The sequence below is a fragment of the Zosterops lateralis genome (genome assembly GCF_965231275.1).
Source record: "Zosterops lateralis genome assembly, chromosome: Z".
Classification (NCBI taxonomy): Eukaryota; Metazoa; Chordata; class Aves; order Passeriformes; family Zosteropidae; genus Zosterops; species Zosterops lateralis.
The window spans coordinates 13,355,208-13,382,562 of record NC_139800.1 but is presented as its reverse complement, the minus strand read 5'-3'; the positions used below and the strand labels follow the sequence as shown (position 1 = coordinate 13,382,562).

Here is a 27,355-nt window from a genome sequence, read left to right as displayed (position 1 = left end):
TCGCGAAGGCTAAAACACGAGCAATCCCCGAGCAGAAGGCACCACCCCGACACTGTTTTCCCCGGAGGCGGCGGGCCCGGAGCAGGGCCGGCAGCACCCGCCCGGCGCAGCTCCCGCGGCCCCGGAGCGCGGGGGGGAGACCTGAGGGCTCGAGGAGCTCCCGGCCGGCCGCGGGGAAGCGCAGACGCGCCTTTGGGGGCCCGAGAGGCGCCGGCGGCGATCGAGCGGCGGGGGCCCGGGGGGGCCGGGGACACCGGGCCCGGGGCGGGGGGACAGCGGGGACCGCGGGACGCGCCCGGCGAGGCCCCCCCGGGCCCGCGGCCGGCAGGGGGCGTGGGGGCCATCGATGGGGGCGGCCGCTCTGCGCTCGGCTGCTCCGCCCTGCCGCTCGGCTCTGGATTAGCGCAACTGGCGACGTGGGACGGCCCGGCCCCGCGCCCGCTGCGGGAGCGGCCCCGGGAGCGGCACCGGGCAGGCCCGGCGGGACCAGCAGCCCCAGGGCGGCGGCACTCCGGGCCCGCGGCTCCGCCAGCGCCACGCGGTGAGGGGCGGCGGCGCGGGGAGCGCCCCGGGGGGCGGCGATGGCGCTGCGGGCACGGGCGCTGTACGACTTCAGGTCGGAGAACCCCGGTGAGATCTCGCTGCGGGAGCACGAGGTGCTGAGCCTGTGCAGCGAGCAGGACATCGAGGGCTGGCTGGAGGGCGTCAACAGCCGCGGGGACCGCGGGCTTTTCCCGGCTTCTTACGTGCAGGTGATCCGCGCCCCCGCCGCCGAGCCGCCGCCGCCCGCCCGCTACGCGAACGTCCCGGTCGGCGGGTTCGAGCCGCTGCCGCCCCCCGCCGCCTTCAAGCCCGCGGCGCAGCAGCCCCCGCCCGAGCCCTTCCCGCCGCCCCCCGCCGGGTACCCCTTCCCGCCCTACGGCGGCTCCTACCAGCCCAGCCAGGGCAGCGATGACGACTGGGACGACGACTGGGACGACAGCTCCACGGTGGCCGACGAGCCGGGCGCCCTGGGCAGCTCGTACCCCGAGTACGAGGCGGCGGGCGGCGGCGGCCCGGGCCGGTACCGCCTGTCCACCCGCTCCGAGCCCGCCCTGGGCCCCCGCGGCGCGGGGCACCCGCCGGGACACCCGCACCCGCCCGGCGGCGGCGGCGCCAAGAGCTCGGCCACGGTGAGCCGCAACCTCAACCGCTTCTCCACCTTCGTCAAGTCCGGCGGAGAGGCCTTCGTGCTGGGCGAGGCGTCCGGCTTCGTCAAGGACGGGGACAAGCTGTGCGTGGTGCTGGGCCCCAGGGGCCCCGAGTGGCAGGAGAACCCCTACCCCTTCCAGTGCTCCATCGAGGACCCCACCAAACAGACCAAATTCAAGGGCATGAAGAGCTACATCGCCTACAAGCTGGTGCCCAGCCACACCGGGCAGCAGGTGCACCGCCGCTACAAGCACTTTGACTGGCTCTACGGGCGCCTGGCAGAGAAGTTCCCGGTCATCTCCGTGCCCCACCTGCCGGAGAAGCAGGCCACTGGCCGCTTTGAGGAGGACTTCATCTCCAAACGCCGCAAAGGCTTGGCCTGGTGGATGGACCACATGTGCAGCCACCCCGTGCTGGCTCAGTGTGATGCCTTCCAGCACTTCCTCACCTGTCCCAGCACGGATGAGAAGGCCTGGAAACAAGGCAAGCGCAAGGCAGAGAAGGATGAGATGGTGGGTGCCAACTTCTTTCTGACCATCAGTGTCCCCACAGGCCCTGGGGCCAGCCTGGACTTGCAGGAGGTGGAAAGCCAGGTGGATGGCTTCAAAGCCTTCACCAAGAAGATGGATGAGAGTGCCCTGCAACTTAATCACACAGCCAATGAGTTTGCCCGCAAGCAAGTCACCGGTTTCAAGAAGGAATACCAGAAGGTGGGGCACTCCTTCAAGTGCCTCAGCCAGGCGTTTGAGCTGGACCAGCAGGCCTTTTCAGCTGGCCTCAACCAAGCCATAGCCTTCACTGCAGAAGCCTATGATGCCATTGGGGACCTCTTTGCAGATCAGCCCCGGCAGGACCTAGATCCTGTGATGGATTTGTTAGCACTGTATCAGGGGCATTTGGCCAACTTTCCAGACATCATCCATGTGCAGAAAGGTAAGACCTTTATGTGTTTTTGAAACAATTAGAGTAGTAGATATCGGTGGTATGCAACCGATATAGGAACCAGGGGCTAAATTTGCCTTGTGTCTGGCTTGCTGGCCTTGTGTTCAGTCTTCCTGTGTTTACTTAGGTAAACTCTCACCAGAAATACAAAAACCACATCAGGGACAATTTTCGTTTTGTGCCAAAGGCTTAAACATAGTTGGGAGTTTTGCTGGTTGGGGGTTGCTGTGTTTGGCTGCCTATCTCTGGAAGCAACCACGTCTAAGTGATTGCTAAACTGCCTATACGTTAAATACTATCGGGCTTGTTTCTAAACCCTGGAAATCAAGTGGTATGGAAACATCTCTTAATCTGAGGTATGTGAGGTATCTTAAATCTCTTGCCTGTTAGGTAATGAATATGAAGTAATATGAGGATGCAGGTACTCCTCTGATCAACCACCGTGTTCAAAGTGCATGTGGAGCTGAGTGTGTTTTGCAGCGTCAGTCTGTTGAGATGTTTAAGGCTGCTGGGACATCTTTGTTCAGCCAAGCATCTTGTGGTGTCTTTGAAAGAGTAATGGTGTTCTTAGTTGGAGTTGTTCAACCTTTTCCTTTATTGTCACGAACAGATGCTGCTCACCTATTATCCTTTTAGCATCTTTCTAGCTGAAACACTCTTTCCAGGTTCAGATTGCTGGTTGTAAGGTTGTAAGGTACTTTGTGATCTGTTAGAAAGAAGGAAACTCAAAAATGAAAAAAAAAAAAAAAATTGCTGTATAACTAATGACCAGATCAGATCAGATAAACAGAAGTTTGTAGTGCTGTATATGTGGAGATGCTGCTGTTAAATTGATAGTCATACATTCTTTACCATTGCAAGTAGGTAAGTCCATCATTAATTCTTTTTTGTATTATCTTCCTTACCTGTAGTTTTCAACTCAAAGTTCAGGAGAGTGTGGGGATTTGAGCTGTAAAAGAGACCACGAAAACGTCACATATGCTCTGCAAAAATGGGTATCCATACGTTACCCAAAAAACTGCATGAGCTTTGTAGAACATTATTTTGGAAATTAGTAAGTAGTGTTCTGCATCCCAAGTGAATTATCACTCAGAGAAAATCATTCTTTTTGTCCTTACATGACATTTTCAGAGGTTTTCCATCTGGAAAAGTACATTACGTTTGGTAAAAAGAGAGTTGAAAAAGTTTTTTCAAGAGAGCAAAAAGGCAGGTGTGCAGAGGTATGCATTGCTAGGAACATCTGAGGAAAGAGAGTTGCTAGAAATTTGTTGTTGCACGATTTGTTATTTAAGAAAGTCAGCTTTTCATAAAAATTGCATGCGTCGAAGTCAGATTTTCGTTCTGCTGTCAAATATCAAAAATTGTGAGTGGAAACTTAAAAAATCTTAATTTTATTTGGAAGAAGAAAGGGAGGTGTGAAGGTTAACATTAGAGGAGTTGCTTTGCTAGCAATTGTGTTTTGATAACAGCTTTCAGATATTTTAGGTTTGGAGAGATGAGTGTCCTTGGCAATGCCTCACATTTGGGAGCAGAGCATGTTAAATTGAGTTGTCATCTAATAGGATTATCTGTAAGCTTCTGGAAAAAAATAAAGGGGCACTTTTTTTTATTAGAAGGAAAAATCCAGCAGACTGTATATACTATTTAAATAATAAATACTTAAGTTTTAATGTTATATGGAGGTCTTCACTGAAGTATTTTTGGAGACAAGCCTTTGAGGAGAGTATTGGAAATAATAAGATATGTGCTGAAACCAACCTTATTTCTTTTGTGGTTCTATTTGAATTTACACTTACTGGTCAAGTTTACTTACTGAACTGCTGAAGGTTCATGTAAATAACTAGAGCAGTGCATGAGCATGAAGTATGTAGAGTTGATTTTGGGCTAGAGCACTGTCCTGGAGAAGATTGGAGAGATGCCCAACACTCCTGCATGCAACTGCTAACCCTCTGGCACCTCTGAGCTGGCACTGTGTTCACACTATCGTCCGTGGTACATACTAGTCGTAGGAATATGGCAGGGCTTGAGAGATTGGTGTCTTGAGTGTCTGTGGTCATGACAGGAGCTCAGCTGTGTGGGTTGTGTGTTTGTTTGTTGTTTTTGTTAAAAGACAGCAAACCAGAGGAAAACTGAGAGTCATGTTTTGCCCTCCATATATTGCTTGTTTATTACTCTTAAGAGGTACTTTTTAAAAGGTACTGGTTTTCCATTCCAATTTGTAAACTTCAGATGAAAATATGAACTGTTTGGTGTTCTTGGAACATAAAGGCTTTGTCTTAAATTTACTGTCTGGGATGGTTGCCAGTTTTGAGAAATAATATTGTCACTATAGACTATACAAATATCTGTTTGTATAGTCAACAGCTATGAAACTGTCTTTGTGATAAGAAATCATCTGAAAAAACAGAGTTGGTATGTCTTTCTTCACATATCTTCGGTATAACTCTTCTGCACAAAAGGTTACAGTGGATGGGTGACATCAGACTGGGGACCTGTCACTAGGGGGGTTCCACAGGGCTCCATCCTCAGCCCTGGGCTCTTTGACTCAGGACTGGAAGGGACACTAAGCATGTTCCCAGGTGACACAAATCTGAGAGGAGCTGTTGACTCCCTCAAAAGGCGGGGAGGCCCTGCAGAGAGACCCTGACAGAGCAGAGGGCCAGGCAATTGCCAACCATATGAAGCTCAACAGGGAAAAGTGCCAGATCCTGTACCTGGGCTGGGGCAGCCCTGGATGTACAGACAGACTGGGCAATGAGAGGCTGCAGAGCAGTGCCAGGGAAAGGGCCCTGGGCTCCTGGGCCATGGCAAGTTGAACATGAGCCAGCAGTGCCCTGGCAGCCAGGAGGGCCAAGCGTGTCCTGGGGACATCAGGGACAGCACGGCCAGCCGGGCAAGGGAGGGGATTGTCCCCTCTGCTCTGGGCTGGGGCAGCCTCACCTCCAGGGCTGGGGGCAGGGTTGGGTGCCACAGGGTGAGACATTAAACTACTAGAGAACATCCAGAGGAGGGCCATGAGGATGTTGGAGGTTCTGGAGGGGAAGCCTGATGAGGAGCAGCTGAGATCATTTGTTCTGTGCAGCCTGGAGAAAGAGGAGACTGAGGGGAGACCTCATTGCAGCCTGCAACTTCCTTGGGAGGGGGAGGAGGAGGGGCAGGCACTGATCTCATCTCTGTGGGACTGGTGACAGAAGCCAGGGGAATGGCATGAAGTTGTGTCAGGGGAGGTTTAGGTTGGATATTAGGAAGAGGTTCTTCAACCAGACAGTTTTTGGGCTCTGGAAAAGGCTCCTGAGGGAAGTGGTACAAGCACCAAGCTGGATAGATTTGAAGAAACATTTGGACTCTGCCCTCAGGCATCTGGTGTGACTCTTGGGATGATGTCCTGTGTAGGTTGAACTCAGTGATACCTGTGGGTCTCTTCCAACTCAGCATATTCTGTGATTCTATAATTTTAACTGTCTTGTCCTTTTATGCTTCTGCTGTACTGCAGTTAGCTGAAGAGCTGCTGAATGTTAGTTCTAAGTGCATCTTATGCTATCAACTGAGAACTCTGCATGTCTGAGGTTTTGTTAAAAAACTTTCTGCAACTTATGCAAAAAGAGCCACAGGGTTAAAAAAAAAAAAGTTAAAAGTTTCCCTCTGTGTGGGCTTTGTCTTTTTTTCTAGAATTAGGAACCAAAGCCATGGAAGCCTTGCTGTTGCTTTGTGTGCCTCTTACCAGGAAAATGTGTTTACTGTTGTGTTTGGAATTCAGATACTTGTACTGGTGGAATTCAGATCTTTCTCTCTTCTGTGCTGAGGACATCCTGTGTGATCTGATTTGTGTAATTTGTGTAAAACACGTGTACCAACAGACTGTGGAAATATTTTCAAACTGTTGTCTTAATTATATTGTTAATTGATACTTTATGAAATGGCAACTTTCCTTCCTTCAGTAGGAAAGTTTACAAGATTCCTTTTTTCTATTACAAGATTCCTTTTCTTTCATCTTGAGTTCCTAGTGTTTAAGGAATTGTCTGCAGAGAAGGAAGTGTTAAAAGTTCCTGCTACAGGAGAGACAGAGGAAGTATTTGAACATTTCTATATCACATGCCAGTCGAGGATCAACAGGTCAATACTTTGAGACCTTTCTTGATTTCATATTCACCCTAGTCCAGGTCTGATGATTCATTTGATTGATCCCTACAGCAAAGAATGTGCCCAGTTGGGAACCCCACATTTCCATCTGGAAATACGTGGTTTGAGAGTCCCACTGAGGCTGGCATAGAACATACCAACCAAGGCATATGTCCTTTACAACAGCTTGTTGTTCTATAGGTTTTGTTTGGAAAACTAAGGGGTTAAGGAAAACTGGTGCCTGGATAGGGTAGACAATGGCAGAGTGATGCCTCAAGCTTATAAACACCCCAATACTTTCATGAATTTAAGCCCTCAATGTAGGTAAATGCTTCTAATGCGCTTGCATGAAAATATTCTTGGGGATGTACGTGGGGTTTTGGAATGGAAGGTACATATTAGACAAATAGACTTGTATACAATTTTCTTTAGCCTACAGCAAAACATTTGCAGAAGAGGGATATTAAGTTCCAAAAGCTCAAAAAACTAAATTGTATTTTGTAATTTTCTGTTGCAGAACTGGTGTATCTTCAAAGAAATACTGGTTCCGTTTTTTTAATTTTGAGAAGCAAAGCAGGTTCTCATTTGTAATGGATAATACCTTCTCCTTCATGTGTTCAAGGTCTACTTGGGGAAATTCCCTAGGCATTCTTGGTGAAATAATTTCTACATATTAATTGTTAAAGCTTCGCTCAACTTGATGCAATCTTCCTACTTCTGTAATGTTCAACACAAATGCTCACTCCAGGCCCATGCAAGTTCAGGTTCAGAAAATTTGTGCAGTTGTGGGAATTGGAGACAGCAAATGCTAGTATCCTAGCTCATTCTTGTCTGACTCTCTTCTCTTCATATTTGCTTAGTGAGAGTAGAGAAGTTGGGGGAATTTTGGATTTCTTTCTTTCAAGTTTTGTTGTAGGAATTACTATAATTGGCCTCTTGTGACTCATGACAGTGGAAGAACTACTGAGTAACATGCTCTTTCATCTCTGCTGTCCAGATTTCTTCTCTCCTAATGTTATGATGTTAATGTTTGACAAACTTCTGGTTATGGTTTTTACAAAAGAGATCTGAAAACGTGGTCTAAATGTTTCCTGAGATACAGGCAATTCCATTTCCCTTTCATGCTGGGATTTAATAGATTTTTTTTAAAAAACACCTGAATGACTTGTTTCTTGGTCACTGTTTGTAAAAAGTAAAATGGTCTTATTTACCCGGAGCAAACTTAACTCTAGACATAGGCTTTAAAGAATATACTTGCTGTATTTTTAGAATATCTTACAAAACTATGGGTGAAAAATCCATCCAGACAGAAATGCATCAAAATTGAAAGCACCAGAAAACCCAAACAGCACTGGAACTTGGAACACTAACATTTTCAGCTTCCTTCTCCCTCCTCCCCCCAGGGAAGAAGTGATATTTGAATTAATGAATAAATCAGACTGGTTAAAATTGGCACCTAAAACTTTATATCACAGTATAAAAGCAGTGCTTTTCTCTCATGTTTACTTCCTAAGCTCTTCAATTTGTTGTGCAGACATGATTTTTTATCACTCTTTTTCTTTCTATCCACCTTTTAGGGTTTTTTTTTTCTCCTGTGTCCCTCAGATGCATACACTTTGCATGGGCTTCAACTCAGGTAGCTGCTGGGTAAGAGCTAGGCATGTAATCCTAGCCAGATAACCCTTGCAGCAGTAAAAAGAGATGGGCACTTCATCTGTGTAAGAGCTTTGGTGAGAAAGGATGTACTGCTCCAGGATGACTTCTCTTTTCTGCCGTGTCAGCCTCCCCATAGCTGTTACACTGATGATGTAACACTGTCTGCTTGCTGCTGCATTACCCAATATTGTCTCGCAATTTTTGAAGGTAACCTTAAGGAAATTGAGATAAAATGTGAAAGAATCTTGACATTTAGAAACTGTATAAAATTACAGCTGCCTTAGTTTGTGTGAAGCCAGGACAGGAGAAAACGACTAAAGTTGAGCAATGGCTTTACTTGAAGGAAACTAAACAGAAAGAGGAAAAAAAGGACTTCTATGCCCTGACTCTCTGAAAGGTGCATGGGTCTGCTAAATGTATGATTCTTTTTTCTTTTCCACTCCCCCACAATCAATCTCTGTGGCTTTCTAGGGGAGTGAGATTCATGCTGTTGTGATGGGTCTTTTTCCTATTACTTTTTGAAGTTCATCTGGTATCATACACCTTCAGTAACAGAGAGACATTTCATGGCTAATGAAACACCAGTGGGTTGAGTTTTTTTCTAGACCTGCTGGTATCAGAGGAAGACTACAGCTGTTCCTTCCATGGGGGGGACTGCATGCATTACCACACACCAGAAAGTCTTAGTCCTAAGAGGAGAAGTTTTGATTGGAGCTCGCACCTCTCGGTCTGACTACAGGCAGTGCATATGTAAATAAATATAAAATTTCATCAGATTTTTAGTCAGATCACAGAAAATTCTCCATACTATATGCTCATCACAAGTAGTAAGGCCTTGTCTACTGGGAAGGCCCTGTGAGCAACTAGGGAGTAGCAGATCCGTGTCGACATTGAAGAATTAAAAAATATATTGGAGAAAGAGGAAGTCATTCTATTTCAAAAACAAAGTAATGCCTTTTGAGAGAAATATGAAGAATCTATATGGTAGGATGGTTTTCCTGAAGCTCTGGGTGCTCCTAGTCTGGCTGAAAGGGCTTCCATCCAAACACAGAAGATAAGAATTGGTAGACTGAAAATGGAAAGAAGCTCCCTGAGCTCTTCCAGTTCTCTCTTAGCACATTATCAAAAACAAACAAGCTGACTGACTTTTAATTTGTAATTCACCTTTGAAACAAGGACATGTTTCAGCCTTTGCAGCATTTCCATGACTTCATTGTTAGACTTTGTTTGAACAGTTAAAATGCCAAGTCAGTAAGTGCAGACTGTATAAACTTATCCTGTTGGCACATTATGTATTTTAAATTGCCTGGTTCAAATAGCACAGAATCTGAAAATTTTAATGGAAAAAATTGGAAATTACACTTGGCTGAGTCCCCAAAATGAGCTTTATCAGCAGACTTGAGTAAACAAATGGCACATGCTTTCTTATGCACTCTTGTTTGTGTCTTTCATGAAAGCCATGAGGACTTAAATAAAATGGAAAAAAACTCTAACAACTCACCAGCATTTAAACAATCTGTTCAGTTCTTGCCAGTGACTTTGGGTTGTTATTGTAGCAGAACAGGAAGAAGTTTGATGTTTTCAGGCTTTGTTTTAGGCAGGTACACATTGTGTGTGGACAACTTTTGTAATCATAATGAACTAAGCTACCTTTTCTATGCCTACAGGCAATTCAATTCTACAATACAATTCTACTTCTTTTTGTTTTTATAGAGAAACTACGGTGTTCAGAAATCTAAGAGAGGGCAATTAAAGGGTACTAGGATAAAGTAAACCAGTATCTGCATTTCATTTGCATCTTGACTCCATATTAATTTATGTTAAACTGTCTATACATGTTTTATTTGCTTATCTTAGGACAGTACTGGAGCTAAGCAGGTGATAATAGACAAGCAAACCATAAGTGTTATTTGTTCTTTGCTTCCCTTTTAGCCTTAACAGAAAACAACATCCAAAAGCAGATGTTTCATTGTGCCCCAATGAAGCAGTGATGCAAGAGAGTCAGTGGAACTTGCATTTTTACTTAATTCTCTCAGTAACAGTGTATGGATATTGATACACAGTGTTACCTATCTTCCCCTGTCCATCCACATCCCATGATGTAGATGGACGTGAATCTTATAAAAATCAATCTCATGAATCTTAAAAAAATTTTGAAAGAAGTCAGCATTTAATGTAATAGTGCTTACATCCATTCTGGAGATGGGGAGGGATTTCTGCTCCTTTGTTGTTAAACATTTCTACTGAAAATTAATTTCTTTTATCCATGGACACCATAATTTCTGTTGTCTTGAAGTCAGGAGTATGAATAGGGCATTTACGAAAGCTGTTAAAAGTCTGTGGCATCTTTCTAACATAAAATGCTTGTTCCTAGCATCCTAACTGGGGAAAATTAGTGTTCAAAACCTGTGACAACCAGACTGTAATAGCCCAACTCCAATTCTGGAAAAGCAGAGTTCTATATTAAAGAGCATGTTTGATGCCCCAGTTAGATGTAAACTAATGAAAAGTACTAAAAATGACTGAAAGATTTCATCTTGGTACTTCTGCAAATCCCAGTTGCTTAAATTTTCAAGTGTGGTCCTGAAAAACATTACTAACTTTCTAATGGGCAAATGTACTGTGTTTCTGGTGACCAGCCTAGTTTATGTTTCACTCATTTCTGTCCCCCTAGTCTGCACTGCCAGCTGGAAACCACACCAAAGAAAAACTCTTTTAAATGTGAGTGCGAAAAAGTACAGAGTGCCTTAGAACTGGACAAACCTGGCATTAGTTAGCGTTTGCTTCTCAGGCTGTGGTGTAAAATATTATATTTGTGATAACAGTACACATAGTTTAACTGAATTTTACAGTCAAATGATTCCTGGTGGGCCTCCTTTCAGATATCATTGTAGGTGCTTGTAAAGTCAAAACTATTCACAAACACAGTTTAAACATGCTTTAGTGTCTGAAATAAGGTCATTTGTTTGTTTAGAAGGCTGCTAGTGTACAATACATCAAAAGATCAGTTTTGATGTCTCTGTATTCAAGATTTGAATGGAAAATATTAATCTCATTTTACACTTTTTTTTCTATCTGCTTACCTAGCATTATATTTTGTTGGAGTTTTTAAAAATTTCACCAATGGCATTGTGTGGGACGGTAGATGTATTAAAATGATAATTCTGTGATGTTTCTTTCGTTTACTTGACATGTTGCTCTCATTTTCTGTTATCAACTCTTCCAAAGGCAAGCTATGGTATCTGCTCACGTAGCAGTGTGGTGTAGGATGGCCCAGCAGAACATTTGTACTGGAGGTGCTACACACCAAGGCCCGTAGATTCCTCTGGGGTGCTCTGGAACTGAGATGCACATTGACCAGTGTGGAGATACAAATATTTTTTCAGTAGTGTGATCATTTCACACTGTTGGGGGTTAGATTTGTTTTTTCTTTTGCTTACAGAATTTTTCCCATAAGTTGCTAGGAAACTACTGGGTACTTAAGGGTGCTCAAACAGAACAAAGGGCACAAAGGAGAGGAGTCGTAGCACCTGGCTGCACTTCCTTTGTGTCTGGGAGTTTCTCTGAGAGGAGGAGATAACGCGAGTTTTGGGGCAGGTAAAGGACAGAGCTGGAGGCAGCTTCGATCTCTTGCTCTTGGCATTGGAGATTAGGACCCAGCCAGGCTGCTGCTTGCTGCAGGAGGAGTTCACTGCCACCAGAAAGTCCTGCCCTGGGAAATCTGCCATCACCTGCTCGCGTGCCTTGAAATTCTGAGCTCCTCCGCCTGCCCTGCTGGAGCTGAGCCACCAGCCCTGTCCCACCTCGGGGCTTCTTCAGCCCCGCTCTTTTTGCTACAGTGTGACCCTGCACCCCCTGCCCTGCCGGGACATCCCGGCCCTGCCTGCCGGGGACATCCTGCCGTTCAGCCACCAGCCCGAGACTTTCCACACTTCCATCCTGGTGCTCTGAGGGTCCTGCAGGGGCACCAAGACCAAACTGCCCTGGGTGTTGTGAAGCAAAGCCCTCGAGGTTCTTGGTACTGTTTTTTTGTTAATGCTGTAGTTGTTGTTTGTTTTGCCTTGTAATACATACTAGTATAGAACTGTTATTCCTACCACCATACCTCTGCCTAAAAGCCCCTGTAATTTTCTAAATTATAATAATTTGGAGGGAGGGGATTTGAATTCTCCATTCCTGCAGAGGTCCTGTCTTTCCCTAGCAGATAGCTGTCTTTCGAACCAAGACACACTCTCTGAACATACACAGGTATGATTACAGTCCTTGTAAATTTGGATAAATAAATCGGCTCTGTATGCTCTTCCTCTGTGTGTACACTTACTGACAGATGTATGCTCAATTAGTCTGATCAGATCTTAATAATGATATTATTTTAAATTTTAAAAATATTAGTTAGATATTAGTTAGACTACCAGTAACCCTGGTAGTTTTGAAAAATTGACATTTTACTGTATTCATCATTGTTAATTTAGTTTTTGTTAATTAAATCAATTTATAAGTTAAGACCATCAAATGAGGTTACAGCTAATTAGCATTCTGAAATATCTAGCAAAGACTGTTTTGTTTGTTCTTGAGTTGTGTAGATTAAAAAGTGACTTTGTTAAAAATGAGACAGCCGGATTTGAAAAATAAAAAAATAAAATTTATTTTCGTGTAACAGCGAACTCGGAAAGCCACGATAAAGGACAGCCCCGATCCCAGGATCAGCACTGGGTGAACGCAGGACAGGCCTCCATCACACCAGTCCCGCCTCGTTCACAAATCCCACCACCAAATGTCCAGTTTATGTACAGTTTATTCTTCCCAAGGCAGGGTTCCTTTGTCCACTTCTGCTCAGATCACATATTCATGCGACTTGTTTTTGGACTCCAGTTCTCTTGAATAGTTTTCCGGGCAGAGGAGGGGAGTTGATCGGTTTCTGAGAAGCTAGTATGGTTCCAATCAGTCCTGATGAGCAGGGGTGTCCTGTCGGTGATGCAGATCTGATCTCAGTCATCCAGGTGTAACCTGGATTGAGCACCTTTGATTGCCCATGTCCATGGCTGTGATTCCTTTTCTTTTGCAAATTCTGTGGTTCCTCCTTGGAGCCTCCTGTCCCCTTACAGATGTAAATCAACTTTCCCAGAATCGGCTTGTGTTTTCTTATTTTTATATTCCTTAATTTCCAGCACGAATTATTTTATACAGGCATTCCCCATAACAATCCCTCCCCTTTTACATGAACACATTAATTCATGCTTATATTTGATTCCTTATCTGAGTCCCTTCTGAGCAAGATATTCCAAGTGGGTCATTCTGAGTAGTTATCTTTATTCTTTAATTGCTCTAACCTCACCCCTTCTCACACCCATAGTGCTCCCCACACCCTTTAGTGAAAAAATCCTTTAACCAATATAAAACCAAAAACTTCAATACAAACCTAATTAAAAAATCAAGTTCTTACCTACCCAGTAGGTCCTTCCACCAATTTCCAGTTGACCGTTGTCATAGCACAATTTATTCATCTGAAAATATCCTACAAAAGTGGATTTAGTTCTCCCCTCATCCATACTGTCCGAAAACATCCATTCAGTATCTTTTTTGTGTATTACATGTGTCAAAATTTTCTCTTTCTAGGAATTAACTCTGACTGCCCTTTCTTAGGCGTCGCTACTGGGTTTTGGCAAACTGTTTCTCTTTCCAATTAACATATTTCAAATCGAGTACCATTATAGGTCCAGTACCCATTTCCCTTGCCCTCAGGGTAGTCGTAGTGGGCTTGGTATGTCATAGCCTTAATTGCTGCTTGTCTCTTTAGGACAATTTCAAAGTAATGCTTGCATCTATTCGTTTGTCTCTGCCTCTTGGTGTGGAGCAGCTTCTCTGAGGGCAGGCCAATCGTGTAGCACATGACTAGGTTCAGGACCATTAGGATTCCCCACAAATGTACTCCTCTGCCTTTGCCTGCGCCCACCAGGTTGTGGCCCATGGCAAGGAAAACCATCTTCTTGGCAGCAGGGGTATTCTCCAGGGGTCCCATAATTGGACTGAGGTGCATACCTTCTCTTAGCAGTGCCTCACCTTGATAACTTTATTGTATTAGCAAGACAGGGCACTTGATTGGACCTTCGGCACTCGACTGCTAGGACTAGTGATTTCGATTCCAGTTTTCCCCTTATCCCCTTTCGATATATGAGAAGCCGTTCTGGAGGATCTGGCTCCAATAGACCCAAGTCTGTAACGATTAGTAAGATAAGGTCAGTCAAGGTTAGCTCATCCTCTACACACTTTTTACACAAACCTCTAAATCCCCTTACACAATGTACAATCCAAGTTTCATTACATATACCACATTTAAAGTGAATATGTGGATAACATGGGCATCCTGGTATTAAACAACTTATCATGTTTTCCTCGGTCATTTTGGTGCATTGATGGTATTTTATCCTCAGGTCCCCTGAGGAGGAGTTCACTTTCCATTTGGGTGTCTTCTTCAGACATTCAGTCCTTTTCACTCAAGAGGTGCATGTCCAGCCTTTCTTTGCTGTTGTTAATTGCTGTGTCTGTGATTAAAAGGACAAGGAAAGGACCTTCCCCGTGAGGAGTTAGTGCCTTTTCTTTCCAGGTCTTGATTAACACCTTGTCTCCTGGCTGGATTTTGTGTATAGCAAATCCCAAGAGAGTGCTTTGTGTTACAAGTAAAATGTGTCCTTTGGTTCAAATTAATATAATTTATTATTCTATATCTAGGTACAATTTCCTCTAGTATTACTTTTGAGACTGTCTGAACTGTAGCTCGTGCACCAGAAAAAACCTCTACTCCATATGTCAATTGATCTATTATTACCAGTGAAATACTTACATTTCACTACTTCAGGCAATTCTGTAAAATCTACCTGGACTCTCCCAAACAGACGATAAGAGACAACCTTCTAAGAATGCTTGCCATGCTCTGGTCTGATTTATTCTTTGACGTACCGTACATCCTTATACTTTCTGCTTTGCTAATTCATAAATCCTTTTATACCCAAAAAAACCTTCAGAAATTGTTCTGCAAGGGCTTGAGCCCCCCAGTGAGTCAGCTGATGGAGTCTTTTAGAATTTTTCTGGTGTATTCTTTAGACAACAATTCTCTCCCATCTGGCAGTTTCCATCTGCCTTTCTCTAGTTTTCCTCCTATTTTCTCATAACCTTCTATTTCCTTCTGAGAGGGTCAAGGGGGATAATCCTGAAACCTCACCCCTTTCTATTTTTGGTATACTTACCACTAACAATGCAGCATTTTTAGCTTCTCTATTTGCCAGATTATTTCCTCAAGTTTGGAATTTACCTGGTGTCTTTTGACATGCACAATTGAAATGGCCTCTGGTTCCCTAATAGCTTCTAAAATTTGTTTTATGATCTTTCTGTGTACTAGTCCTCTCCCACAGGTACTAACTGAACCATTCTCTTCCCAAATTTTTCCAAATGTATGGGCCACACCAAAAGCATATTTCAAATCCATGAAGACTGTTCCGTTCTTTCCTTTCAGCCTCTTAGGTGCTTGTAGTACTACATACACTGCTCAAGCCTGAGCAGACCAGCTAGCATTGAGAGGCCCAGATTCTACTACCTTTCCCATTTTGCCATCCACAATTGCATATCCAGATTTTCTCTTCCCTTCCACCACTCTTGCTGAACCATCTACAAACCATTTCTCTCCTTCTTCTATCTCCTCCTCCTCCAAATCAGGTCTTATTTTTATTTGCAGTTCTACCACCTCTGCACGATTATGAATAATTTCTTCTAATGCTTCATCTAATAAAAATTAGGCTGGATTCTGAGCTGAAGTGGTTTGCAACTCCAGCTCCTGTGAGTGTACCGATATAGCCTCATATTTAAGAAGTCTAGCACCTGTGAGCCACTTATCTGCTTTCTGCTGTAAAATGCCCCTCACACTGTGAGGAGTATATACTACCAATGGGGCTCTGAAGGTGACCTTCTTCACCTCCTCTACCAACAAAGCAACTGCCACAACTGCTTGCCAACAAGTGGGCCACCCCCTGCTTACTGGATCCAAAAGCTTTGATACATACCCCACAGGCTTCCCAGCCCCTGCCCACTCCTGGGTTAGCACCCCATGGCAGTATGGTTACTGACATCCACAAATAGCTGAAATTGTCTTTTTGTATCAGGGAGACTTAGCACTGGTGCTGCTATAAAGGTCTCCTTTAGTTCTTTGAATCCTTCTTCATCCTGTTCAGTCCATTTCAACCTGTCAGTCGTGATTTTCTCATAGCAGAACTTCACTTTCTCACTGTACCCCTCAACCTACTGTCTGCAGTACCCCAAAAGCCCCAATAATTGTCTGATTTCTCTTTTTGTCCTTGGGGAAGGCAATGCAATAATACCAGCTACCCTTTCAGGGTTCGATTTCTTCTTACCTTTTGTTAAACAATGTCTCAAATATCTTACCTCTGGCTCTGTAAACTGCAATTTGGATTTAGAAACTTTCAATCCCTTATCTCCCAAGAAATTTAGTAAGACACTTGTCCTCCTGTCCTCCTCCTTTTTACCAATTCATTTATCACTGGCTTCAACCCCCTTCTTCCCTCCATCAAAATGGGATATTGTTTAACTCTAATTGGATCCTCAGGTCTTTCTGTTTCAATGCTAATGGGTTCTATTTCCAATTTTCCTGCTTCCTCCAAACCTTAGAATTTATCTTACCTTTATCTTTTGTGGTCAGCTTGTACAAGCTTACCACCAGCTGGGATTCTTTCACAACTAGGTTTATATCAAGAGCAATAATCGTGTTTCTTCCCAACAGGTTATAATCTACCTCTTGTAGTGTGAACAGGGGTCTCCTGGTGAAAACCAGGTGGCCCCTGGGGCATCTGGCAGCCCTGCCACGGACACAGCAGGGAGGGCAACTGAGGCTTGGGTGTGACAGAGCCCCTGGCAGCACAGGGGCAGGGACCAGGAGAAAAAGAGCGCAGGCAGCTCTGGGATAAGGGAGGCAGACTGTGAGCAGTGCCTGGGTTAGTGGGGGTGTTCACCCTTACAGAGTAGGAGACAAGCTGTCTAAAAAAAACCCAAAAAAACAGGCGGAAGCCCCGGAAAAGCCTGAATTTGGAACAGGAGATAAGGCAGGCTCCCCGACAGGCGTTGGTGAAGCCACAGGCAGCAGCCGCGCAGCCTGGGCAGGGGCTGTGCCGAGCCCCCCCTTCTCCTCTCCTGGACGGGTGCAGGGGCTGGGAAGGGACGCGGGGCCCGGCTTGGGCAGCTGGGCTCCAGGAGTGGGGTGGCCCGAGGCAGCAGAGGCACCGTGCCCACCAGAAGTGAGGGAGGGGGAGCAGGGACACAGAGGCCCTCTCTGGCGGGGGCAGGAGTCCCAGGATGGGGGAGCGTGTGTGGGCGGAGGATGAAATTCCGCCCATGGGCGCCGCAGCCCAAGCAGAGGGGCTGAATCCATCAGTGGGGAGGGGGGGGCTTGAACCCCCTGCAAGGGTTGAAGTGAGGGTCTCGGGGATAAAGCCCAGGCTAGTGCAGGTTTGGGTAAAGGCATTAGATCTAGGGGTTCCCCCATGTCACCCTAGGCACTATGGCACGTTTTTAATTTTTGTAGGGAAGAGTCTAATATCTGTCCTCTTCTCACAGCACAGGAAACTAACACAAATAAATCCACAAAAAAGTAAACCTCTCAGCTACACACGCATTTTGCTTACACAAAAACAATGGAAGCGGATTAGCACTCCTACATCCATTTACTCTCTTTTAAAATGAGACAACATATTCCTTAGCACCTCCTTTGAGGTCTTAAACTTTATTGTGGGCACTTTAGATGTTCTGGACCCCAGAATGAAAAGCCCTCGGCACCCCTAGTCCTTCTGAAGCGTCCTTTCATCTTTTATCTTTTTCTTGCCAACTTTCTATTTTCTCAAAAGCATCAAACATCGACCACATTAAGTGGTTCCTTATCTCCTTCTGTGATTTCCTTACCTCCCCACACTTCCACACAATAATGTATCATTTCTCCTTAGATAATTTTCTCCTTTTAGGGCAATCTGCCATAATTTTCCAACATCTAGCCCATCGGGCTATGCTTCGGGATTTCGAGAGCACCACTCTCTTTTCCAGACCCCTGTTTTTCTAGGTTTTTTTCTGAGCTTTACTTTTCCTTTTTCCCATTTTGCTCAGGATCTCAGTCCTTTTACTTACCAGTGATCCTTCTGTGTGGTCCAATGTCAATTTCACACACAAACCCCTTTTGTTTCTTTATTTAAACCAACATGTGCTTACCTTTGATCAGTATCACCAAGCTACTGACCCTGCAGCAAACTGTTCTACGGGCTTTCAGCTGGTGAGATATTCCTGATCACCCTGCCTGTGTTTCCCTGGGCTTACCAAGACCTGAACTAAAAGGTTTACCAGTTCCCAAACTCAGAGGATGTACCCTTCTCATTTAGTTCTCCCATGACTGATGCCCAAGAACCTTCCCTAGTTTGGGGGTTTACACAGGAAAGGAGTTTTTATCCCATTACATTTGCTTCCCTTTTGGCCGACCACTTCCCTCGCGGAAGAGTGGAAATGCGTCCGCAAGGTTCGCTCTCGCTCCGTGTCTCAGACACACAGTCACACTCACTCAACCACGCAGTATTTACAGTTTCTTTTCCCGTGTGAGCTCTTCGTGCACGTAGAATTTTACAAATGAAAAATATCCACAGCTCCTGGAGACCCTTCTCCTGGGTCTCCCTCAAGTTCTCAAACAAGCTCTGAGCTCGAACTCCTTTTGTGGCTGTGGCCTAAATTCCTTCGTAATACAGTCTGTTCCACTGGGTTTCCCACACTGTCAGGCTACTGGGAATCATCAGGGCGCCTCCTGAGCAATGCAGGGTGCCCATGAAGCCCAAAATTGTATCACGTCGGAGTCACCAATCTGTTATAAATGAGACAACCAGATTTGAAAAATAAAAAAATAAAATTTACTTTCGCGTAACAGCGAACTCGGAAAGCCACAATAAGGACAGCCCCGATCCCAGGATCGGCACTGGGTGAATACAGGACAGGCCTCCATCACACCAGTCCCTCCTCGTTCACAAATCCTGCCACCAAGGGTCCAGTTTATGTACAGTTTATTCTCCCCAAGGCAGGGTTCCTTTGTCCACTTCTGCTCAGATCACATATTCATGCGACTTGTTTTTGGACTCCAGTTCTCCTGAATAGTTTTCCAGGCAGAGGAGTGGAGTTGATCAGTTTCTGAGAAGCCAGTATGGTTCCAATCAGTCCTGATGAGCAGGGGCGTCCTGTCATTGATGCAGATCTGATCTCAGTCATCTAGGTGTAACCTGGATTGAGCACCTTTGATTGCCCATCTCCATGGCTGTGATTCCTTTTCTTTTGCAAATTCTGTGGTTCCTCCTTGGAGCCTTCTGTCCCCTTATAGATGTAAATCAACTTTCCCAGAATCGGCTTGTGTTTTCTTATTTTTATATTCCTTAATTTCCAGCACGAATTATTTTATACAGACATTCCCCATAATAACTTCAATTTGAACTGAAGAATCTGATTTTTAGTGTCAGCTTTCAATAAACTTTGCAACAGGGTCCCTGAAAGAACAAATAATTATGCCTCTGTAGTCAGTCAGTGTTGATCTAAATGTCAGCAGAGTGCTGTAATTTAAAACCTAAATTTACAGGATAGCACTATGTTATTCTGGGCTTTTTTTGAGCAACGGGCAACAAAACAATGAAAAATAAAGTTCACGTCTTTAACTGTTGTTAGGCTGCAGGTTCTAAAGCGTCATAGCCATTTTCATGTATCTACAAAAACCTCTATAATACTAAAGTAATTTATGTATTTGAGTTTTATACTTCTGACATTTCACTATGGAAAAGAGAATGTTGTTTAAGCCCTTAAGGAGAAGGATATCATCTTTTAAACACAAAGGCTGGGTTTGAAAACTATTGTGTTGGCACTTACCAAAAGCAAGTGGCAGAATTTTTCCTTTGGTTTTGAAATCACTTGCTTTTTTTGGTGTAAAACTAGAATTTTGAAAAACAACTCATTCCAATATTGATAACTGTAATGGTACTTTTTCCCTATGACATTTCTTTTAGTTCAGTCTCTACTGAAGAAATCTTCTGGTTTTAATTTCAGGCAAATTCCTATTATGCTGCTTTCCATTATAAATCTTGGCCAGAAAATGTAAAGAATTTGCAGAATCTCAGTGTAGGCTTCTTTTGTTAATCAGTGCTCAGTGCATTCTTGAGAAAATAATCTGTCAGTGTAGCAAAATCTCTGTTCTGTTACAAACTATTTTGCTTTCAATTGCGAGGGAGAAATTTGGGGGTTTTTTCAGAGTTGGATTTCACGCTATGTTATGTCATTGTCATGGTTTGAGTATAGCTGGAAATTAGGCACCAGACAACTGCTCACTCAACCCCTTCCTCTCTTTACCCCCATCCCAACACCAGTGGAATAGGGAAGAGACTTAAAGTAAAGCTTGTATGTTGAGATAAGAGCAGTTTAATAATTGATACTAATGTAAAATTCTGTAATAATGGTAACAGGTGATGCACAATGCAATTCCTCACCACCCAGTGACCGATGCCAGACCCCCGTTCCAGAAATCAGGTCTGCTGTGTTTGTGGGTAACTCCCCCCAGTTTATATCCTGGGCGTGACTTGTGTGGTGTGGAATATTCATTTGGTCAATTCCAATCACCTGCCCAACTATGCTCCCTTCCAGTTTTATTTTGTGCACCTCCTCACTGGCAGAACAGGAGACTGGGAGGGAGGAAAAAAGAGTCCTTGACTTGGAATAAGCATGCTTTAGAAAAACCCAAACACCAGTGTGTTATCAACACCATTCTCATTCTGAATCCAAAACACACCATTTTAACACCTACTGAGAAGAAGTTAACTCTACCCTAGTTGAAACCAGGACATTCATGAAATGCTTTTGCAATTTCCCTTGTGTTGGAGGTAATGATGGTGTAACCCAGGGCTGACCTGGATCACATAGCTAAGCCATTGATTAGGCTAAAGCATCACCTCTCTCCCCAGGCCACTTGCATTCTTTTATTGGATTAGTCATTTGAGACATCTTGTAACAACATCTTTGCTGGATCTGGAGTATGAGGAACAAACATGTAGACCAACTTGCTCTGGCAGCACTCTGCTGGATTAGCAATAACGTTGTTTCCATGCACCTCGGCTACCCAGGGTTTGATTTTTCAAGTCTTTAAGCAAAGATCTGTAGTTAAATAATCTAATCATTAAGTAAGGAAAAAGAAAGTATTTCTAGTTTCACTATTTGCTTTTACATATTTTTATGAAAGCAGCGTCATGAATATTTTTTTTTCTTTTTTCATTAGAGATGGTTTCTTGGATTTCTTGTAAGAAAAGTAAAGCAAAGGGAGTTTTTTGACATGTTCAAAGCTCTCTCGCCATTAAGATGCTTTGAAGGACATCATGCATTCTATTAGAATATTTAATATGCTGGACAGATGAATGGTGTGGAAATATATGTTGTTTTACCATCTAGTAAGTAGTGCACTAAATGTTATTTTGTAGCTTGCAGGTAGTAGAAAGATGAAATATTTATTGCATACATAATTTTATTTGCACACAATTTCTGAGGTGTGGCTGTTGAGAGATTGAAAACAAGAGTGTTTGCTCTGTTTTAGTGTATTTCATCACTGAAGTGAAAGAGGTACTTTAATAGCTGCAGTGATAAAGGTATTACAATCACAGGATATAAAAAATTAACCTGCTGGCTCTTAGAAGCTGGGTGTGTTTTCAAGTTGATATTTTGAAGTGAGATACCAAAGACTTTGATATATTGGTGACTTAAGGGATTCTTGAGACTGACTGTGAATTTCAGATCTCAGTGACTTCAACAGTCGTTTGCCACTGCTTCAGGTGCTGTGTTCAGCAGTGTTAAATTGATGCTTCTTTCTGTTTCATCCACATGCAGCATTACTGTACACAGTTAAATTGCTGCTGCTACAGCAATGTACTGTGTTTTTTTAAGAATGGAGGCTCTTTAAGAAAGCCTTGTCATGAAACAGATGTCATTGTAGTAAACACTATGCAAAAAGAGAGAAAAAAAAAGGGCTCCTGCCCTGCAGAATTCTTTATGTGGGTTGGTAGCTTCAGACACAGCCGATGTTTCACTCCTGTCTGTTGCATGCAGCACTTGAGAGCTGATGTTTGGGTGCGTTGAGAAGAGGTGGAAAGGGGAGGATGCTACTTCCTTAGCTGGTATCACTGTTCTTTGGGTTCTGATTGCATGTGCTGGCAGGCACAGGGCAGGCCTGCCTTCCTAGGAAGACTAAGGAGTGGAGTGAAAAGTGGTCTGCATTGTAGTTGGCAGGAGAGGAACCTCAAAACTTCTGCCTTCTGCTCACATTGCAGGCTGCAACTTGGAGACACACACATCAGCATGGGATCATAGCAGTACATGTGTATTCCCTGTGGGGAGGGTGATTGAGTATATGGATCCAAACCCATTTTTAGCTGATGCTTCACACAATCTCAAAACATTTGTTACTGGAATAAAACTGCAGATGATGTGAAAATAGATTGTTTGACCCAAAGCTAACTGCTTTTAGGTCAGGATTGGGTTTTTCCCCCTGAATGTATGCAGTTCTTCCTACCTCATAGCAATCTCATGTTTGCATGAGAACCTTACTGTCTCAATACACTTCCTTTTTTCCTCATAAATTCTCAGGACCCATTTAAGTTGCTGTTAATACACTGTGTTTTATGGCTTGAAATTATTTATTTCTGTCGAGAACTCTACATTGTCTCTGTTTTCTTGGCTTCTAGCACAGCACACTAGCAGAAATTTTGCTAGCACAAATGTTCCTTGTTAAATGTATTTATATCATCTTGTGTTATCTAATCTCATATTTCAAAACAAGGACTGAAATCTGAATCTCTTTTAAACCCTTAGCTGAGGTGAGCATCAGAGTCTGTTTACTGTAAGGCCTTGGGCAATGACAAAACAGCATTCATGTAAGTTTTTCCCCACCTTTAAGAATAGAAGTAAATGTAGCAAAGTTTTGCATCATTTTTAATCCAGGCCCTCCTCACTTGTTTGAAAGCTAATCCTGATCACAAGAAAGTGATTCCTGACAGAAGGTCTTTAAATGCATGAACAAGATTGAACAGAAACTGTACATCTGCATCTAAAAAAAGCCCAAGAATTTATTTTTGTGTATTCCATCCCTCTGGGAACAGTGCACTGGTGTATATTTATCCCAGGCATGTGCTCTGCAGTAGGCTTTCTTGAGCTAATATGCATTGGGAGGTGGCTCCTTCTGTTGCTTTTTCCTAAAATATGTTTTAGCCTTTTCTTGGACTGCTGTGATTCAGCCTTCTTTTTTTTTTTTTTTTTTAGATACATCTTGCTTTTTTTTTGCTTGTCCAAACCAATACTCGATATTCACATAATTAAAACCAGAAACCAGGAGAAAGTTCTGCAGGTGCACTTCTAGACTGGTGGGCCTTGCTCACCCCAGCATCCCACAAGGGAGGCAGCAGGCGGTATGAGGTGCTGGGGTAGGTGCTGAGTGTGTTGGATCCCTTAGTGAGGATGGAGCTGGAGGAGTTGATGCTGTACAGCCTGGGGTGCAGCAGCTCCAGAGCTGTGAGCTTGGAGTCATTAGGTGTTGGTTACCATCACCTCATGAGGCATCTCTGCACAAGAACCCTTCCTTCTCTTCAAGAGGGATGTACACAAGGGGCTGCTCTCCAGTCCCCAGTTCCCTGTCCTTCTCCTGTTCACTGTAGGATGAATCATTGAACTTTCCACATCAGTAAATCGCTGTTCCAGCTCAGGATTTTGCTCACATAGATTAAAATATAAGACGTGTAGATTATGGAGAGGTGTTTGGAGAAAATCTGGGAGTTTTTTGTTACTTAAGTTATTCTCAAAGCCATGAAAACTAATAACTTTTTTTCTCGGATTTGCTAAACTAAGTCTTGCAAACTTCAGTAGATGTTGAACAGCTTAAAAATAACATTTTAAAACAAATAATTAATTTCTTCTTAGAATAAAGCATGTGGGTTAGGAGGGTTTTTCTCTGTGTTTAGGGAGCATTCTTTGTCCTAAAATAAGATAAAATTTTCCCTCTAGGCAGTTATTTTAAGATTAATTATATTACTAATAATTTAAAGGCATTAAAAAAACCCCAAGCAATATTAAAGTATAGCTTTATACTTAAGGACATGTATGAGTTTTGTCATATATTGCTGACATCTGGTTATAGTCTGTCCGGGTTTTAAAGGAAATTCCACTACTGGACCAGTATGATCCATATGCATTAATAGAGCAGTGTGCATTAATGATTGTACCATACTTTTCCCACTGGATTCCTTCACTAATTATAAATTCTTCTTTCCTTTCTTTTCCTTCCTTTTCCTTTTTCTTTTCCTTTTCCTTTCCGGAGGGCAGTTGTGTTTGGTAATGTATGTTTTTTATTGGTGTTAAATAATCTGAAGATTATACATGATCCAGAGCTTAATTATGCTTTCAGCTGCTGATGCTGTGAATTTCAATATTTATTTTCCAGTTTGGTCATTTTAGAAATAACATCTAGGGCTCTTTCCCACATCACAACTGAAGAATTGTCATGTTTATTTAACTAGCTACATCTGGCTTCCAGTAAGTCCCAAATCCCAGTTTTTCACAGCTGTGCATGGATTCCTGTCGTGCCCACAGAGCGCAGAAAAAATTTTGCTCAGCCTGAATTTATCAAAGGAGTGTTCTTTTTGTAGGAGAAGGGATTAAGTGTTTTTCAGATCATACCCTACCTCACAGACTCCTTACTCCTTAGAGGACAACATACAGATCGTCTGGCGCAGCGTCACTGCTGGCACCACTGCATGTGGAAAAGTTTTTTCAGCGGTGTTTTTGGGGCCAGGCTGGGGATGATGAGGTCAGTCAGCAGAAGCAGCCAGTGCCAAGCACTTAGCCATCCCACTGTCATGCCATGGGAGCCAGGAAGGTGTGGAACACTGTCTCTGCTCACAGCCCCCAGGGACAGGCACTGCCCTTGGCCTTCGGGCTGCACGCTCTAGTCTCGTGTAAGAAGTGTAATAATCTGAACGGAGAGTCACAACGTTACAAATATTTAAGAGAACAAGAATCTAGTGAGATGATAAAAGCTATACTAGTCTGACTTGGTTGAGTGATATGAATTAAGTAAGTGTGTAATATTCAAGGCAAAGAAGTTGCTCTGTGGGAAATTGAGTCCAATAATACGGATGTCTTAAGATTTGTCTTGGTATTCTATAATTTTTTGGGTCTGCTTTGGGTAGGTCTGTTTTGGATGGTACTTTGCTTTTGTAGGATGTGTGTGTGTTTTAATTAGCTATTTGGAGAGGGAGGATTGTCAGTTCTGTAACTCTTCTTTCCTGCTACCTTTTACAACACTGTGTAAAGGTGAGGTCTGCCTGAGCATCTGTGACTTTGAGATAAACCTTTAGATTCTCTAGTAATTCTCTAAAAAATTAGTTTTGGAATGTATCTGGTGCAAAAGCAAAAACATGTATTGTCAAGATTTTGTGTATTAAGATGCACGTTTGACATTTCACAAGGATTGGGAAAAGGGATATTTCACATAGTCCAGTTCTTAGCAAGGTTGGGGTTTTTTTGTTATTTATGTAGGCTTAAATTCATCTAATTTTCTCATGCCTTCACTTACTCTTCTACTGGTATAATGATTACTTATTCTCTGAAGGACACCATCTGATTTTTAAGGTTGTGAAATAGGATGTTTTAGTAACTTTTGCATGCTCAAGCCTTAAAAAAGTGTTGAGCTTCATATTTTACATTAAAAAGCTTTTGTCTTATCCTTTTCATTCACATATATGTATATGCACACCTATAAATACACTTGGTAAAGAATAAGCCTTATACAAATCCTTGTTGTTAATAAATTGCTTGTTAAAGTTCAGTAGTTGAGTCTACGTGTTCCTCACAGTTCAACTGTTTCATTTTGTTTTTTACACAGGAGCCCTCACCAAAGTAAAGGAGAGCAAGAGGCACGTGGAAGAGGGGAAGATGGAGCTCCAGAAAGCTGAGGGCATTCAAGAACGTTGTAACATTATTTCTTTTGCAACCCTCGCAGAAATTAATCATTTCCACAAAATTCGCGTGAGGGACTTTAAATCACAGATGCAGCATTTCTTGCAGCAGCAAATACTCTTTTTTCAGAAAGTGACACAAAAGCTAGAAGAAGCTCTTCACAAGTATGACAGTGTTTAGTCTCTGGTTTGTGGACTTTGCTCAGCAAGAACAGAACGTGACCCAGGCAGCAGAGCAAATGCCGCCGAAGAGCTGTTGCCAGTGGTAGATGGCGGTACAAGGATGGGTTTGTGTTCACCTGCAACCCGGGTTTAATCTCCGATTATGTAGAAAGGAAACAGTTATAGGGCTATGTAGTAGATACAGTACCATGCATTGTAACTAAGTTATACTGTGTATGCCTACACCATTGTAACTTCTTTGAAATAATGAGTATACTATTTGCCTTATTGCTTTTTGAAATACGGTATCTTAGTACATACTTCGTAGACCTCAAGGCCCTTTGGGTATTTAAGGAAGTTGGCTAGATAAAAGCCTGCTTCAGATGCCTTTTTACTTTCCTAGATTTGGATTTCCTAAATTCAAACAATTCTCTGTTTACAGACTCCTACTAGAGCAGCTATGTGATTCTGTGCCTTTAGACTCTATTTTTCCTTTTCTAGTAAGTCACATTTTTATGATTAAATGAATGAAGGGTTGATGCCTATGATGGGAACTGATGATGAAACCTCACGTTGACTGGAAAAAAATCAGCTGCCATCCATTTTGCATAGCAAGTACTTTCTTATGACAAATGTTGGCTCAAAAGGGAAAAGTTGAATTTATTCACACTTTCCCTGGAAATGGAGACTTACTTGTTACATGTACTAGGATGTTAAGCACATGTACAAAAAATACACCACTTTATTCCCTTTCTGAAATAAATAATACAGTGAGGGGTGTTTTTTGAGGTTTTTTTTTTTTGGTATACAGCATTACTGTAAGTAGAAATTTGAAGAGTTAGCCTAATAAAAATTGCATTTATCAAGGGGATATTAATGCAAGCTAAGTGGCTGCAACATTTTTTTTAAGTTTCAAATTATTTTCTCTTTGTTCGGTTGCTGATTCAGTTTAACTTCAGACTTGTATCTGCATTGCCAGTTGTCTGAGTTGAAACTCCACTGTGATTCATTAGTTTACTAAGTTAAAAGTTTATGGGGATTTTCAGTAATATAAATGATCTGAAGTCTTGGTTGAACTGACTTGGAAAACAGGTGGCATTTTTATGTTTGTAACACTCAAGAATTAACAATTGTCTTAAGTTTTGTATAAATATTTTTGACAAGCAGGGTGCATTTATATATATGTAAACACTATCTTTTAAAGAGGTTTATGGCTTATTTCCCTTGAA

At 43.1% G+C, this 27,355-nt stretch overlaps 1 protein-coding gene across 1 annotated transcript; it reads left to right on the top strand.

Moving 5' to 3' along the window:
• The first annotated feature begins 516 nt into the window (after positions 1-516).
• Positions 517-27,355, top strand: SNX18 (sorting nexin 18). Its single transcript, XM_083883216.1, has 2 exons — positions 517-2,124; positions 25,892-27,355. The coding sequence occupies exons 1-2, from the start codon at positions 582-584 to the stop codon at positions 26,143-26,145; spliced, it is 1,797 nt and encodes a 598-aa protein (XP_083739342.1). The 5' UTR covers positions 517-581; the 3' UTR covers positions 26,146-27,355.